At 42.6% G+C, this 18,552-nt stretch overlaps 2 protein-coding genes across 12 annotated transcripts in view; one reads left to right on the top strand and one right to left on the bottom strand.

Annotated features, from left to right (window-relative positions):
- Positions 1 to 10,145, top strand: part of LOC309647299 (uncharacterized protein) — a 110,955-nt gene extending 100,810 nt beyond the window's left edge. For both annotated transcript variants that reach the window (XR_014255914.1, XM_082434541.1), the window contains exon 6: positions 1,168 to 10,145. The gene's annotated coding sequence lies outside the window, so the exon portion shown is untranslated. The remainder of the gene's footprint in view (positions 1 to 1,167) is intronic.
- The window catches only part of FAM124A (family with sequence similarity 124 member A), a 169,929-nt gene that overhangs the window by 113,482 nt on the left and 37,895 nt on the right, over positions 1 to 18,552 (bottom strand). Inside the window, exon 5 of one of the 10 annotated variants that reach the window (XM_082434455.1) lies at positions 17,243 to 17,403. The exons of the other annotated variants lie outside the window; for them this stretch is intronic. Within the exon in view, the coding sequence (XP_082290581.1) occupies positions 17,272 to 17,403 (132 nt within the window). The 3' untranslated portion in view covers positions 17,243 to 17,271. Of the gene's footprint in view, positions 1 to 17,242; positions 17,404 to 18,552 lie in introns of those variants that run through there. 10 annotated transcript variants of the gene reach the window in all.

Here is an 18,552-nt window from a genome sequence, read left to right as displayed (position 1 = left end):
AAATATGTGTACTTTTCTCCTGTTTATTATGAAACTTTTCAAATATACAAAAAATATTGAAAGAATAGTAGAAGGAACACCCTAGATACAAATATTATTTTGTCTTATTCCCTTCATCTCCAATGTACAGATACGTTTTATATGTGCATATTTTATCATTTGATTTATCTATATGTATACATATAGGTATGAGAATATGTATATGTAGTAGAATCTATATATAGCTTTTTGTTGAACCACTTGAGAGCAACTTGTGGCTTTCGTAACATTTTACTCCTAAGTATTTCAGCCTTCATCTCTAAGAATAATTTACGTAAATCCCATGTATGTGGCTGGGATGTTCACATGTACCAAGCAAGCACCTTGCATTCTTGTCTCAGGCAGGAAGGTGCCTTGTTGGGGTCTGGAGAGAGGCCCCTGGAGTTGGGAGGCCCTGGGCAGCCACCAAATTCAGCTAATGGCAGAGCCTCCTCTGTACATTTGAATCCTTACTAGGCTGTTTATCAGCCCTGTGGCCTGGGGCGAGTGCCTTACTAGCTCTGACGGTGATGGTGGTGGTGGTGGTGATAATACTGATGATACAGCAGCAGCAAGCACTTAATGGACCTTACTGTGTGCCAGGATTACTATTCTAGATCCTTCCCTAGGAGTGACATCACCAAGATGGCAACATAGGTTGTTCCTGACTTTGCTCCCCTCCCAAGAAGAACAATTAACAACCTGTGAAATATAATTCATATTTTATGGCAAGACAAGAAAAATTTAAACTGAAAAAAAAATTTTTCTGCCCTTTGGCCTCCTCTCTACCCTCTACTGTGCACTGTGTGTCCACATTATGCATCGACCAAACCTCCCCATCGGCAGAAATACCTGCTCCGTCATAAAGAGCAACATTCTCTTAGCGCCAACAAGACAACTCCTTAAAAGATAACATTCCTTCTTAATCTTGTAAGGGGCCACGATGAACCACAACCCACTGCTCGCTTAGGTCTGGATTGTGTAAACTGTCAAGAATACATCATTTAATGTTCAGCCCTCTGTTTCAAAAACTTATATAACTGTGTTTGACCTCTGACAGGCGGAACAGTCCTCAGAGCTTTCTGAGAGGCTGTTCCCAGGTTGTAATCCTCAACTTGGCTAGAATAAAATTTTCCATCTCTTTCTTAGATCGATGGATTAATTTTTTTGTCGACAAACCATTCATGGGCAAAACGCCACTGAGGAAATTCTAGAACATGGGGTGAGGCTAAAGCATCCCCTCCACCACAGAGACCAAGACAGACTGCGCTGGAAGGGTATACGAGGAGCAGCTACACACTGCCAGCCTTGCCCCTCCTCCAGGCCAGCACCGCACCGCATGGAGAGGTCTCCCCTGGGTCCCTGGCTCCTCCAGTGCGAAAAGAGAGCCCAGCAGGAACATCCAGCTCCCCCAGCATTGCTGGTCACTTTATGGGAGGCCCCACTCTGGTCCTGCCTCACGAGGATGGCAGGGGAACCTGTGGGGTTTGACCCTAGGGATCTGACTATGATGGAAAAGGTGGGAGGGGCTTGAAACAACCAGTGCTGGGACCTTGGCAGCCTCAGTTCCTACCTGCAGCACCCAAGTAGTGGTCCCACCAGCGGCTCTGCCCATGTGCAGAGCCAAGGTGGTGGCACGGTCTGAGCAGGGAACTCAGAGGGGTGCAGGTCTGCCTCATGTGGGACCTCACATGAAGAGCCTTCACAGCTCTGTAGTGGGTCTGTCCCCTCACCCAGGCAGGGCAGCTGAGTCAGAGCCCACCCACTGCTGAGGGTAGCTCCTGGCCCTGCCGACCAGAGAGCCAGGTGGGAACGCTTCAAAGCTGCGTAGCCCAGCATCGCTCGAGCAAAGAGTCCGGCAGGCAGAGCTGATCATCCACAGAGCAAAGCCAGCAGCACTGTTCAGCCAGGGAACTTGGGGTGTAGGCTGGCTTGAGTCAAGATCACAAACAAAGAGCCTTGCCAGGTTGGGAGCCAGTTCTCTTCTCTGCCCAGGCAGAGGGTTAATTCACAGCCAGACTACTTGAGTGTAGCTCCTGGCTCTGCCCAACCAGAAAGCCTTCCAGAACACCTGGAAAGCTGCTTGCCGTGAACTCTCCTGCTCTGTCCGGGAAGGGGAGCTAATTCATACCTCTGCCCACTGCTGAGGTAGCTTTGGGCCCTGCCTGACCACCTGGGAAATGGCATAGACCAGCAGCACTTGAGCAGAGAGCCTGGCCAGCAGCTCCCCCAGTCTGCAGAGACAAGCCAGTGACCCCGTCTGAGCAGAGAGTTTGGTGCACAGGTCTGCCTGCTTAGCTTCCCAAAGAAAAGTCTTCTCAGCTCTGAGGTGTGCTCTGCATCCCCACTCCCCGCCCCCACCCCCTTAGCAGAGAAGCTAAACTGCAGCTCTGCCCAGGGCTGAGTGCAGCCTCCAACTCTGCTAATTAGGAAACCTACACAGAGTTTCTGGGAATCTCAGTGGCTCACCCGGCAGCCCTGGTCCCAGCAGCATTTGAGCGGAGCACCTGACCAGCAACTCTGCATCTGAAGGTAGCCCCATCTGTCCAGGGAGCTTAGTGTGTAAGTCTGTCTGATTTGATTCCCGAAGAGCCTTGCTGTCCCTGGAGACTGTTCTGCAGTCCCAGCCATGCAGGGAAGGTCATTTATTGCCAGACCCAAAGCTGAATACAGCCTCTAGCCTGAAACAAGATGGGAACCTATCCAGAGCTCCCGGCAATCTGTGTAGCCCATCTTGCAACTCCAATTACAGCAGCACTGAGTGGAGAACCTGGCCAGTGGCCCAGCCCATCAGCAGAGCTAGGATGCTGGCCCATCAGGCCAGGGAAGTTAGAATATAGTTCTGCCCAATTTGATCTGCAAACAAGAGCCTTGCTGGCCTTGGGGACTGTATGGGGCCCTGCCTGGGAAGGGAAACTAACTCATAGCTCCATCCACTGCCGAATATGGCCTTCGGCCCACCTGACCAGGGGACCTAACCAGAACACAGGAGAAGCTACGTAGCCCACCCCACAGCCCTGTTCACAGTGGCCCATGAACAGAGAGCACAGCACAGGGCTTTCCCTGTCTGCAAGCAAAACTAATGGCCCCGTCTGACCAGGATATTCAGTGCACAGTCCAGCCTGATTTGGGTCCCCAAAACAGTGCCTTGGGCTCTGTTCTGCTGCATCCCCAGGCAGGGAAACTAATTCATAGCCCAGACAACTGCAGAGTATAATACCCAGTCCCGACCATCTAGGAAGCCTGACTAGACAGTCCAGACAAACGTGGAGCCCATCCTACAGTCTTTTTGGGCAGGGAACCAAGCCAACAGTCCCATCCAGTATTCACAGCCAGTGGTACACTCCCTTCCCCATGACCTCAGAGCCCGGGCAGAGGCCTCATCCAAAAACAGACCCTGATAGTAAGCCCTTCCTGCCCAAGTATGGTACCAGCTGACATGTCCACAACACTAAGCTGAGCAAACTAGTAAAGAACTGCCCCTGCCAAAGTGAACCTTCAAAGTTCTGGAAAAGAAAGCACTCAAATGCATAGATATCAATGTAAGGAATCAAGGGTCAAAAAAAATCAAATATGACATCACCAAGGGAAACTAATAAAGCTCTAAAAACTAACCCCCATAAGTGGAGATCTATGAAGAGCTGGACAAAAATTCAGAATAACCCTCTTAAAGAAGTTTAATGACCTACAGGAACACACAGACAACTATACGAAATTAGGAAAACAATGCATGAACAAAACAAGAACTTCAACAAAGAAACAGAAGGCATCAAACAAACAAACAGAAATCCTACAGGTGAAAAATACAATGACTTAAGAATTCAATAGAGAGCTTCAAAAATGGTCTTGACTATGCAGAAGAAAAAAAATCAATGAACTAGCAAACAGGATATTAGAAATTATCCAGTCAAAGGAACAAAAACTAAAAGAATGAAAAATAGTGAAGAAAGCCTATGGGACTAATGGAACACAATAAAAGGAAACAGTATCTACATTATGAGAATTCCTGAAGGAGAGTAAGAGAGGAACAAAAAGTATATTTAAAATATAATGGCCGAAAACTTCCCAAACCTGTGGAAAGAAATGGACATGCAGATCCATGAAGCCTAAAGGACCCCAGATAGGTTGAACCTGAATAGACTACACTGAGACACATTATAATTAAAATGTCAAAAGTCAAGACAAAGAATTCTGAAAGCAACAATAGAGAAGAGACAAGTTACATACAAAGTAACCCCCACAGGCTACTAGTGGGTTTCTCAACAGAAATTTTTTCAGACCAGGAGAAAATGGGATGATATATACAAAATATTGAAAGGAAAAACTGTCAACCAATAATTTTATACCCAGCACAGCTTTCCTTCAGAAATGAAGTAAAGACTTTGCCAAACAAACAAAAGTTTGTATAAGGAAGATCAACTACTAACCCTGCCTTACAAGAAATGCTAGAGGGAGTTATTTGAGTGGAAGTAAAAGGGTTCTATTTAACATTATAAAAACATAAGAAGGTAGTGTGAAATTCACTGGTAATGGTGAATATATAGTCAAAGTTAAACTCAGTAATATGGTAATGGTGATGTGTAATTCACTTACACCTCTAATTTAAACGTTAAAAAACAAGTGTAGTAAAAACTATGACTATAGTGATCTGTTATGGGATATACAATACAAAAAATATGAAATGTGTAACAGCAAAAACCTAAAATGTGAGGGGAGGAGAAATGAAAGTGTAAAGTTTTAGGAATGCTCTTAAAGTTAAATTGTTATCAGTTTAAAATGTGGTGTTATAATTCTTAGATATTTTATGTAAGCTTCATGGTAACCACAAGGGAAGAACCTGTAGTAATTACACAAAAGAACATCATAAAGAAGTCAAGACATATTGATACCAAAAGACATCAAAACACAAAAAAGACTGCAGAATAAGAAGTGAGGAACAATGGATCTACAAAATAGCCAAAAAACAATTAACAAAATGGCACTATTAAGTCCTTAAGTATCAATAATTACTTTAAACATAAATGGATTACATTTTCCAATCAAAAGAAAAAGAATGGTTGAATGGATTTAAAAAAACAAGATCCAATGATATACTGCCTACAAGAGACTGACTTTAGCCTTAAAGATGCACACAGACTGAGAGAAAAAGGATGGAGAAAGATACTTCAAGCAGATGGTAACCAAAAAATGCAGAGGTAGCTATACTTATGTTAGACAAAATAAACTTTAAACTAAAAGTAGTAAGAAGATACAAAGCAGGTCATTATATAATAACAAAGGGGTCAATCCTTCAAGAAGATACAACCATTTTAAAATTTATGCACCCAACACTGGAGCACATAAATATATAAAGCAAAAACTAACAGAGCAAAAGAGGAAATGAACAACATAAATAATACTTGGGGTTTTTAGTAAAACATTCTCAACAATGGTTAGATCATCCAGACACAGAATCAATAAGGAAACAGCAAATTTGAACAACACCATAGATTAAATAGATCTAACAGACGTATTCAGAACATTCTGACAGCAGCGGAACACACATTCTTCTTAAACACACATGGAACGTTATCTAGGATAGATCATATGTTAGGCCATAAAACAAGTCTTAGCAAATTCAAGATCAAAATCATAGCAAGTATCTTCTCTGACCACAATGGCATGAAACTAGAAGTCAGTAACAGGAGGAAAACTGGAAAACCCTCAAATACATGGAAATTAAACAACACTCTTCTGAAAGACAAATGGATCAAATAGTAAATCAAAGGGGAAATTGAAAAGTACCTTTAGATGAATGAAAATGAAAACAACATACTAAAACTTATGGGATGCAGCAAAAATAGTTATAAGAGGAAAGTTCCTAACAATAATAAACACCTACACAGCAACAAGAAATATATCAAATAAACAACCTAAGTCTATGCCTCAAAGAACTAGAAAAGATAAGACTAGGGTTTCCCTGGTGGCACAGTGGTTGAGAATCTGCCTGCTAATGCAGGGGACACGGGTTCGAGCCCTGGTCTGGGAAGATCCCACATGCCGCGGAGCAACTAGGCCCGTGAGCCACAACTACTGAGCCTGTGTGTCTGGAGTCTGTGCTCCGCAACAAGAGAGGCCACGATAGTGAGAGGCCCACGCACCGCGATGAAGAGTGGCCCCCGCTTGCCGCAGCTAGAGGAAGCCCTCACACAGAAACGAAGACCCAACACAGCCAAATAAATAAATAAATAAATAATAGTTAAACGTGCTAATAATTAAAAAAAAAAAAGATAAGACTAACCCTAGTTTAGCCAAAGGAAGGTAATAATAAAGATTAGAACAGAAATAAATGAAATAGAGAACAGGAAAACAAGAGAAAAGAGTAACAAAACTAAGTGTTGGTTCTTTGAAAATATAAACAAAAATTGACAAAACTTTAGCTAGACAAACCAAAGAAAGAAATAGAGAACCGAAATTAAAAGTTATAAATGAAAGAGCAGACAGTATAACTGATATCATAGATATACAAAGCATTGTAAGAAGCTGCTATGAAAAATTATGTGCCAACAAACTGTACAATCTAAAAGAAATGGAAAAATTCTTAGGAACATACAACCTACCAAGAATAAATCATAAAGAAATAGAAAATGTGAACAGACCAATTAGGTAGGGAGATTGACTTGGTAATTAAAAATCTTCCAACAAAGAAAACCCCCAAAACAGATGGTTTCATTAATGAATTTTAACAAACATTTAAAGAAGAATGAATGTGAATCCTCAACCTCTTCCAAAAAAGTGAAAAAAAGGGGACACTCCCAAACTCATTTTATAAGGCCAGCATTACCCTGACACCAAAACCAGAAACAGACACTACAAGAAAGGAAGACTACAAGCCATATCCCTAATGGATACTGATGTAAAAATTCTCACTAAAACACTAGCAAAGATGGTGGAGTGGGAGGACACAGAGTTCCTGTCTCCCCACAACTAGGGCATTTACCAGACGCTGGTGGGGGACCTTGATGCCCAAAGAGACGGGAGGAACCCCTGAGCGACCAAGTAGGACATGGCGGGGGAGAGGCGGGTAGGAGAAGTGGAGGCCAGATGGGACCAGTGCCCCTGAAGGGTGGCTGGGAGAGGGGAGGGGTTCCCATGCCTGGAGGGACCCTTGGGGGCTCAGAGGATCAGGGAGGAGCATGGCTAGTGTTTCTCCTGCCCAATCAGGCCCCAGGAAGCCTACTGGGCTCCTGGACCTGGTCCTCTGCCCTCCGAGGCCCCCTCTGGCCGCATGGGTCCTAGGGGCGTAGGAAGGAGCGAGAAGGGGAAAAGAGGAGGAGAGGCAGATGTGAGGGAGACCCTCCAGGACCGGAGGATCAGGGGACATGTGGCGGGCATTTCCACCACCCATTCAGGCCCCAGGAAGCCTGTTGGGCTTCCAGGCCTTGTCCCCTGCCTTCTGGGGCCCCCTCCGACCACAAAAGTCCTAGGGGCATAAGAGTGGGGGGGGAAGAAGAGGAGAGGCCAATGGCGAGGGACCCAACAGGATCAGAGGATTGGGGGGAATGTGCTTAGCGTTTCCCCTGCCCACTTGGGCCAAGGGAGCCTGCTGGGGTCCCGGACCTGTTCCTCTGCCCTCCAAGGCCAGAGGCACTCCTGGGCCCCTCTGGCTGTGCTGAGCCTAAGCCCCGCCCCCACCCCAGGGCTTTTCTGGCCCTGTGAGTCCTAAACATAGGCCCTGTCCCCACCTAAACCCCACCCCCCACAGCCAAGGCCCTTCCTGGCTTTCTTCTTTTTCCCCTCTTTTTTGCTACTATGGTTCTGTTTTACCTTCCAGTTGTTGTTTCATCTATATATATATTTTTCTAACATATCTGTTAGTTTTCTAATCTTATTTTATTTTTTACTCTTTATTATTGTTCTGCTTTTTTTTTTTTTTTTTGCTGCCCCGCATGGCTTGCAGGATCTTGGTTAACAAGCTGGGGGTCACGCCTGAACTCCTGTGGTGGGAGCTCCAACTCTGAACCACTGGACTAACAGAGAACCTCAGACCCCAGGGAATATTCATCGGAGTGAGGTCTCCTGGAGGTCCTCATCTCGGCACCAAGACCCGGCTCTACCCAACAGCCTACAAACTCCAGTGCTGGAAGCCTCAGGTCAAACAACCAGTAAGAGAGGAACACAATCCCACCTATCAAAAAAAAAAAATGAGATGACAAAATAATATGTCACAGATGAAGGAGCAAGGTAAAAACCTACAAGATCAAATAAATGAAGAGGAAATAGGCAACATACCTGAAAAAGAATTCAGAGTAATGATAGTAAAGATGATCCAGAATCTCAGAAATAGAATGGAGGCACGGATTGAGAAAATACAAGAAATGTTTAACAAAGATCTAGAAGAACTAAAGAACAAACAAAGAGATGAACAACACAATAACTGAAATGAAAAATACACTAGAAGGAATCAGTAAAAGAATAACTGAGGCAGAAGAATGAATAAGTGAGCTGGAAGACAGAATGGTGGAATTCACTGCCAAGGAGCGAATAAAGAAAAAAGAATGAAAAGAATTGAAGACAATCTCAGAGACCTTTGGGACAACACAAAACGCACCAACATTCGAATTATAGGGGTCTCAGAAGAAGAAGAGAAAAAGAAAAGGTCTGAGAAAATATTCGAAGAGATTATAGTGGAAAACTTCACTAACACGGGAAAAGAAATAGCCACCCAAGTCGAGGAAGCACAGAGAGTCCCATACAGGATAAACCCTAGGAGAAACACACCAAGACACATATTACTCAAACTAACAAAAATTAAATTCAAAGAAAATATATTAAAAACAGCAAGGGAAAAGCAAAAAATAACATATAAGGGAATCTCCATAAGGTTATCTGCTGATTTTTCAGCAGAAACTCTGCAGGCCAGAAGGGAGTGGCAGGATATACTTAAAGTGATGAAAAAGAGAAACCTACAACCAAGATAACTCCTACCAGCAAGGATCTCATTCAGATTTGATGGAGAAATCAAAAGCTTTACAGACAAGCAAAAGCTACAAGAATTCAGCACCACCAAACCAGCTTTACAACAAATGCTAAAGGAACTTCTCTAGGCAGGAAACACAAGAAAAGGAAAAGACCTACAATAACAAACCCAAAACAATTAAGAAAATGGTAATAGGAACATACATATCAATAATTATCTTAAATGTAATGGATTAAATGCTCCAACCAAAAGACACAGACTGGCTGAATGGATATGAAAACAAGACCCATATATATGCTGTCTACGAGAAACCCACTTCAGACCTAGGGACACATACAGACTGAAAGTGAAGGGATGGAAAAAGATATTCCATGCAAATGGAAATCAAAAGAAAGCTGGAGTAGCAATACTCGTATCAGATAAAATACTTTGAAATAAAGACTGTTACAAGAAATAAGGAAGGACACTACATAATGATCAAGGGATCAATCCAGGAACAAGAAGCAACAATTATAAATATTTATGCACCCAACACAGAAGCACCTCAATACATAAGGCAAATGCTAACAACCATGAAAGGGGAAATCAACAGTAACACAATAACAGTAGGGGACTTTAACACACCAGTTAAACCAATGGACAAATCATCCAAACAGAAAATAAATAAGGAAACACAAGCTTTAAATGACACAACAGACCAGATAAATTTAATTGATATTTATAAGACATTTGACCTGAAAGTGGCAGAATACACTTTCTTCTCAAGTGCACACAGAACATGCTCCTGGAAAGATCACATCTTGGATCACAAATCAAGCTTCAGTAAATTTAAGAAAACTGAAATCATATCAAGCATCTTTTCTGGCCACAATGCTATGAGATTAGAAATCAATTACAGGTAAAAAACTGCAAAAAACACAAATACATGGAGGCTAAGCAATATGTTACTAAATGACCAGTGGATCACTAAAGAAATCAAAGAGGAAATCAGAAAATACCTAGAGACAAGTGACAATGAAAACAGAATGATCCAAAATCTATGGGACACAGCAAAATCAGTTCTAAGAGGGAAGTTTATAGCAATACAATCTTACCTCAAGAAACAAGAAAAATCTCAAACAACCTAACCTTACACCTAAAGCAACTAGAGAAAGTAGAACAAACAAAACCCAAAGTTAGTAGAAGGAAAGAAATCATAAAGATCAGAGCAGAAATCAATGAACTAGAGATAAAGAAAACAATAGCAAAGATCAATGAAACTAGAAGCTGCTTCTTTGAGACAATAAACCATACTGAAAAACCTTTAGGCAGACTCGTCAAGAAAAAAAGGGGGAGGACTCAAATCAACAAAATTAGAAATGAAAAAGGAGAAGTTACAATGGACACCACAGAAATACAAAGGATCATAAGAGATTACTATAAGCAGCTATATGCCAATAAAATGGACAACTTATAAGAAATGGACAAATCCTTAGAAGTGTACAACCTTCCAAGACTGAACCAGGAAAAAGTAGAAAATATGAACAGACCAATCACAAGTACTGAAATTGAAACTGTGATTAAAAATCTTCCAACAAACAAAAGTCCTGGACCAGATGACTTCACAGACAAATTCTATCAAACATTTAGAGAATAATTAACACCTATCCCTCTCAAACTATTCCAAAAAATTGCTGAGAGAGGAACACTTCCAAATTCGTTCTACAAGGCCACCATCACCCTGATACCAAAACCAGACAAAGATATCACCAAAAAAGAAAATCACAGAACAATATCACTGATGAACATAGATGCAAAAATCCTCAACAAAATACTAGCAAACAGAATCTGACAACACATTAAAAGAATCATACACCAAGTGGGATTTATCCCAGGAAGGCAAGGATTCTTCAATATATGCAAATCAATCAATGTGATATTCCATATTAACAAATAAAGGAATAAAAACCATATGATCATCTCAATGGATACAGAAAAAGCTTTTGACAAAATTCAACACCGATTTATGATAAAAACTCTCCAGAAAATGGGCATAGGAGGGAACCTACCTCAACATAAAAAGGCCATATATGACAAACCCACAGCAAACATTCTCAATGGTGAAAAACCGAAAGCATTTCCACTAAGAATGGAACAAGACAAGGATGTCCACTCTCTCCATTCTTATTCAACATAGTTTTGAAAGTCCTAGCCACGGCAGTCAGAGAAGAAAAAGAAGTAAAAGGAATCCAAATTGGAAAAGAAGTAAAACTGTCACTGTTTGCAGATGACATGATACTATACGTAGAAAATCCTAAAGATGCCACCAGAAAACTACTAGAACTAATCAATGAATTTGGTAAGGTCACAGGATACAAAATTAATACACAGAAGTCTCTTGCATTCCTATACACTAACAACAAAGAATCAGAAAGAGAAATTAAGGAAACAATCCCATTTACCATCACAACAAAAAGAATAAAATACCTAGGAATAAACCTACCTAAGGAGGTAAAAGACCTATACTCACAAAACTATAAGACACTGATGAAAGAAATCAAAGATGACACCAACAGATGGAGAGATATACTATGTTCTTGGATTGGAAGAATCACTATTGTGAGAATGACTATACTACCCAAAGCAATCTACAGATTCAATGCAATCCCTATCAAATTACCAATGGCATTTTTCACAGAATTAGAACAAAAATTTTACAAGTTGTATGAAAACACAAAAGACACAGAATAGCCAAAGCAATCTTGAGAAAGAAAAATGGACCTGAAGGAATCAGGCTCCCTGACTTCAGACTATACTACAAAGCTACAGTCATCAAAACAGAATGGTACTTGCACAAAAACAGAAATATAGGTCAATGGAAGAGGATAGAAAGCCCAGAGATAAACCCATGCACATATGGTCACCTAATTTATGACAAAAGAGGTAAGAACATACAATGGAGAAAAGACAGCCTCTTCAATAAGTGGTGCTAGGTAAACTGGACAGCTACATGTTACAGAATGAAATTAGAACACTACCTAACACCATACACAAAAATAAACTCAAAATGGATTAAAGACCTAAATGTAAGTCTGGACACTATAAACCTCTTAGAGGAAAACATAGGAAAAACACTCTTTGACATAAACCACAGCAAGATCTTTTTTGACCCACCTCCTAGAGTTATGAAAATAAAGACAAAAATAAACAAATGTGACCTAATGAAACTTAAGAGCTTTTGCACAGCAAAGGAAACCATAAACAAGATGAAGATAACCCTCGGAATGGGAGAAAATATTTGCAAACGAAGCAATGGACAAAGATTAATCTCCAAAATATACAAACAGCTCATGGAGCTCAATATCAAAAAAACAAACAACCCAATTTAGAAATGGGCAGAAGACCTAAATAGACATTTCTCCAAAAAAGACATACAGATGGCCAAGAGGCACATGAAAAGATGCTCAACATCACTAATTATTAGAGAAATGTAATCAAAACTACATTGAGGTATCACCTCATACCAGTCCGAATAACCATCATCAAAAAGTCTACAAATAATAAATGCTAGAGAGGGTGTGGAGAAAGGGGAACCCTCCTATACCATGGGCGGGAATGTAAATTGGTGCAGCCACTATGGAAAACAGAATGGAGGTTCCTTAAAAAACTAAAAATAGAACTACCATATGACCCAGCAATCCTACTACTGGACATATATACTGAGAAAACCATAATTCAAAAGGACACATGTACCCCAATATTCATTGCAATACTATTTACAATAGCCAGGACATGGAAACAACCTAAATGTCCAATGACAGATGAATGGATAAAGAAGATGTGGTACATATATACAATGGAATATTACTCAGCCATGAAAAGGAATGAAATTGGGTCATCTGTAGCGATGTGGATGGACCTAGAGTCACTCATACAGAGTGAAGTAAGCCAGAAAGAGAAAAACAAATATTGTATATTAATGCATATATGTGGAATCCAGAAAAATGGTACAGATGAACCTATTTGCAGGGCAGGAATAGAGACACAGACGTAGAGAACCAACATGTGTACACAGAGGGGGAAGGGGAGGGTGGGACAAATCGGGAGATGAGGATTGACATATATACACTACCATGTGTAAAACAGATAGCTACGGGGAACATGTTATACAGCACAGGAAGCTCAGGTCAGTGCTCTGTGACAACCTAGATGGATGGGATGGGGGTGGGGTGGGAGGGAGGTCCAAGGCAGGGGATATAGGTATACATATAGCTGACTCACTTCACTGTACAGAAACTAACACAACACTGTAAAGCAATTATACTCCAATAAAAAAAAAAAAAACACTAGCAAACCAAATTCAGCAGCACATTAAAAGGATCATTCACTATGATTAAGTGAGATTTGTCCAGGATGCAAGGATGGTTCAATGCATGGAAGTTAATCAATATGATACATCACATTAATAGAATGAAAGAAATATCAAATGATAATCTCAATAGATGCAGAAAAAGAATTTGACAAAATTCAACATCGGTTCATGTTAAAAATTCTTAACAAATTAGGTATAGAGGGAACATACCTCAACATAACAAAGGCCTTATATAACACGCCACAGCTAACATCATACTGGTGAAAGGTTGAAAACTTTTCTTCTAAGATTGCAAACAGGACCATGCTTCCCTCTCTCACCACTCCAATTCAACACAGTACAGGAGTCTTAGCCAAAGCAATCAGGCAAGAAAAAGATAAAAGCCATCAGCATTGGAAAGGAAGGAGTAAAATGGTCTCTATTTGCAGATGACATGATTTTATATATAAAAACTCATAAAAACGTCACCAGAAAACTATTAGAGCTAACCAGTGAATTCATTAAAGTTGCAGGATACAAAAGTAACATACAAAACATCAGTAGCTCTTCTGTATCCTAACAATAAATTATCTGAAAAGGAAATAAAGAAAACAATCTCATTTACAATAGCATCAAAAACAATACAATACTCAGTAATAAAAACAATACAATACTCAGTAATAAATTTAACCAAAGAGGTGAAAGTTCTGTACACTGAAAACTGCAAGACACTGATGAAAGAAACTGAAGGAGGCACAGATGAATGGAAAGGTATCCCATGTTCAGGGATTGGAAGAACTAATATTGTTAAAATGTTCATACTACCCAAAGACATCTATAGATTCAATCCAATCCCTATTAAGATTCCAACAGCATTTTTTTTAATAGAAATGGAAAAAAAAATTCTAAAATTTATATGGGACCACAAAAGACCCAGAATACCCAAAGCAATCCTGAGAAAGGAAAACAAATCTGGAGTCATCACACTTCTTGATTTCAAGCTGTATTATAAAGCTATAGTAATCAAAACAGTATGGTACTGCCATAAAAACACATGCATAGACCAATGGAACAAAAGATGCTCTGTTATGGTGGTAAGAAGAGTAATTTTTTAAAAAAAATCTCTAATTTCCAAAAATATTTTGGGTAATTTGGTTTGATTACTTTCTAATAAAAATATAATAACAACTTTAAAAATGAAAACACCAAACTAAAAAACTAATAATAGAACTACCATATGACCCAGCAATTCCACTCCTGGTATATATCCAAAAAACCCAGAAACACTAATTTGAAAAGATATGCACCCCAATGTTCATAGCAGAATTATTCACAATTGCCAAGATATGAACGCAACCTAAGTGTCCATCAACAGATAAATGGATAAACAAGATGCAGTATATATATACAATGGACTACTACTCAGCCATAAAAGAGAATGAAATTTTGCCATTTGCAGCAACATGGATGAACTTGGAGGGCATTATGCTAAGTGAAATAGAAACAGAAAGGCACTATATGATATCACTTACATGTGGAATCTAAAAAATAAAACAAACTAGTGAATATAACAAAAAAGAAGCAGACTCACAGATATAGAGAATAGACTGGTGGTTACCAGTTGGGAGAAGGAAGTGGGGAGGGGCAACATAGGGGTAGGGAATTAAGAGGTATAAACTATTAGGTATAAAATAGGCTACAAGGATATACTGTACAACACAGAAAATATAGCCAATATTTTATAAGGATAAATGAAGTATAACCTTTCAAAATTGTGAATCACTATATTGTACACCTGTAATTTATATAATACTGTATATCAACCATACGTCAATAAAAAAGGATGCCTAACTGGAAGCTAACAAAAAATATATTAACACAAGAGGAAAATTCAGTGGACATTAAAATGGTTTTTTGGCCCAGTGTTTGAAGGTTCAGCCAACCACTCAGAGCTGTCCGAATAGGATGTGGTCTTGATCGGTGGGATCTAGAGACCCAACTCCTAACTGCTGGCTTCCAGAAGGCTTCTGCTATGGTCTTCCTGTTTTCCCAGCCCTGGAGGGAGGCGCCCCTCCGGAGCACACCCTCTGCACCCCACTTTGCTGTACCACAGCTTGCACGTCACACTCCGTGGAATGGTCTGGGATCAGTCATGAACTTGGAGCACAGGGCTCTATTGTTCATCTTCGTCCATCTCCAGTACCATGTCTGACTGAGAGGAGATATTCAAAGTGTTTGCTGACTTGACCAGCTCCCCAAAGCGCTGGACCGTCCCCTTCCGTTGCAGTTTACCTACAGGCACCACGCGGTCGGCCTGCAGGGGACCGGCCCTACCTGCTGGTAGTCGCTTGCTACACGCAGAAACAGCAGCCCTTTCTTCCAGGTCCACCACCAACCAAACCCCTTTGGAAGCAGAGCCCTGGCCAGACCAAACTAACTAAGCTAAGTGAGACAAGTGAGACAGGCAGGCCACAGGGGAAAGCTGCTCTAAGATTGAGAGCAGAAAACACTGACTAAAATTCCTCATTTTCCTTCCTCTGCCTCAAAGATCTGATTCCAAGTCCTGCCAAGGACTATAATCATAGTTCACTTCCTTTTTTAACCTAAAAGCAAATTACTCTTCCTTCCAGGCCTGAAAGAGCTATGATGTCACTTACACATTCTGCGGGAATAGCAAACTCAGACGATGCTCCGGGAAATTATTTTCTAGGGGTGACTTTCAGCCAGCCTGGGCAATCTGCACAGATAAAACAACCCAGTGCAGGCAACGCAGCTGACTGAAAACAGCAATTTTCTTCAGAGTCTGGACTGGGAGCCAAAACCCCAGGGCGGGTGTAGCATGCTGGCGTGCCCAGTGGCCTCCCATTCATTCAAACCCCTCCCTGCCTGCACGTGTGCATGCCCCGCCCCTTGGGTCACTGCACCTGCCCTGAGAACACCAGAGACCAAGGGGGAGGAAGGACAAGCTAACGTGTACTGAGTAGCTGCTGGGCATTGCACTTGGGGCTTGGGGCTGGGAACAGGATACAAACAGTTTCAGGAAGCTCTGAGCTCATCTTAGGGACACCTCTTGTGACTTGTACTCTTTTTTTTTCTTTTAATTGAGATATAATTGACATATAGCATTATATTTGTTTCAGGTGTGCAACAACGATTCAATGCATGTAGTTTAAATTGCAAATGATCATCACAATATTGTGACTTGTACTCTTGATGTTCTGTCCTGAGCCTGCTACTAAGTACGGTTATAATAATTTTTAAAAAGGGAATGTGCCCCAGGCAGTGCTTATCAAACATGAATTGACAACTGGGTAGTCCTGCTTAGAATATCCTGAGCCCAGTGCACATGTAGAGAGGATGCTACAGGCCTCAGCACCTGGGAGCTGGTTAGAAATGCAGGATCTCGGGCCCCACCCTGGACCTCCTAGATCCGAGTTTCTGGAGGTGGAGCCCAGGGATCTGTGATTTTCAGGTCTGCTGAAGCTTGAGAGGTGCCGGCAGAGGGAACACCCAGGTCCCGACCGTGTTCCTCGGAAAAGAATAGGGAAGAGCACGTGGGACTTCCCTGGTGGCACAGTGATTAGGAATCCACCTGCCAATGCAGGGGACACAGGTTCGAGCCCTGGTCCAGGAAGATCCCACATGCCGCGGAGCAACTAAATCCGTGCGCCACAACTACTGAGCCTGCGCTCTAGAGCTTGCGAGCCACAACTACTGAGCCCGCGTGTCACAACTACTGAAGCTGGCTCGCCTAGAGCCCGTAATCCACAACAAGAGAAGCCACTGCAATGAGAAGCCCGTGCACCGCAAAGAAGAGTAGCCCCCGCTTGCCGCAACTAGAGAAAGCCCGCGCGCAGCAACGAAGACCCAACGCAGCCAATAAATAAATAAATTTATTTATTTATTTATTTATTTAAAAAAAAAAAAAGAATAGGGAACAGCACAGCCAACATGGGTTCCTGAGTCAAATGTCCCCAGGTTCGCTCCCAGTCTCACATTTGCTGTTGGTAATCCTGGGCATGGCAGTTACTGATCTACATCTCCGGGTGTGGGTCTGCAGGATGGGGGTACGAGTGGTCCCCGGCTGGTAGACGCGCTGAGAGGATTCAGTAAGGAAGGTATTAGAGTGCACTTAGCCTACAATGTGGCAGCTCCTAAGCAAGCAATCAATATTCACTATCACACCATTATTATTTCTTGGGTAAACTCTTCCCTGCATAAGCTCCTCCCCAGACAAGAAGCTGACCAACTGGAGACGGTCTGTGTCCGTTTCTGGCAGCTAGAAGCAGAGGTGCCCAGCCTGCAGGGGGGACAGTGTTACACTGTCGCGTGTGTCGTCTGGCCTTCCCAGAGATGCTGGCTGACCCACCCCTTACTCTCCCACCTCTCCTGGGAGCAGAGAGGCTCAGCGGGAGAAGGGCCCCTGTCAGCATGGCCACTGCTCTCTCTGGGGCCCCCAGCCTGACGTGAGGGGTGGGGGGAGGCCACCCGCTCATCCTCTTTGCCCCCTGCCCTGCGTTTAGCACCGGAGTCCCCCTTGCCATCAGCCAGCAGGCACTGTGGCCCAAGGAGTCCTCCCACAGGCGCCTCCTGTCACGGTCCCCTCCTCCGGGCCCTGGTCACTCTTCCTCTCCCTGTTTCTAACCACCAGCCAGGGCTCTCCCACTGCTCAACCTGCCTCCGTGGGCCTGCCCGGAACAGCCCCAAGTCCCCACCTCTCTCCCCTTCTGTCTCCTTTTTTTAAAAAAATTCGTTCAACACTGAGTGTCTAATGTGTGCCAGACACCGTTAGAGGCACTAGGGACCCAACGGTGGGCAAAACAGGGAAAGTCCCTGCCCTCCAGGTGCTCAGGTTCTGGTGGGAGGGACAGACAAGCCTCCAGTCGGTCAACATGCAGTCAGTTAAAGGGGATGGTGCCATGGGGAAAAGGCAAGCAGGGCAGGAGCACGGCTGCTGGCATGTCCGTGTGTGCGGGAACAGGAGAGGGAGGTGCTCTTCCCGCTGCGGCCGGGGAAGGCCTCGCTAGGGAGGGGACATGGAGCAGAGACCTGAAGAGGTGGGGGGGAAGGAACAGCCACGTGGCCAGCTGGATGGTGGGCAGAGGGACAGAGCAGACACAGGATGTTCTGAAGGGTCAAGAGTGAGGCCAGGGTGGCTGGGGCAGAGTGATGGGAGAAGAGCAGAGCAGGGAGGCAACCTACCACTGCGAGGAAACTGGTTTATACTGCACGAGAGATGGGACAG

This window comes from Balaenoptera physalus, assembly GCF_965194825.1.
Source record: "Balaenoptera physalus genome assembly, chromosome: 18".
Taxonomy (NCBI): Eukaryota; Metazoa; Chordata; class Mammalia; order Artiodactyla; family Balaenopteridae; genus Balaenoptera; species Balaenoptera physalus.
This window is presented reverse-complemented; position numbering and strand designations above follow the sequence as displayed.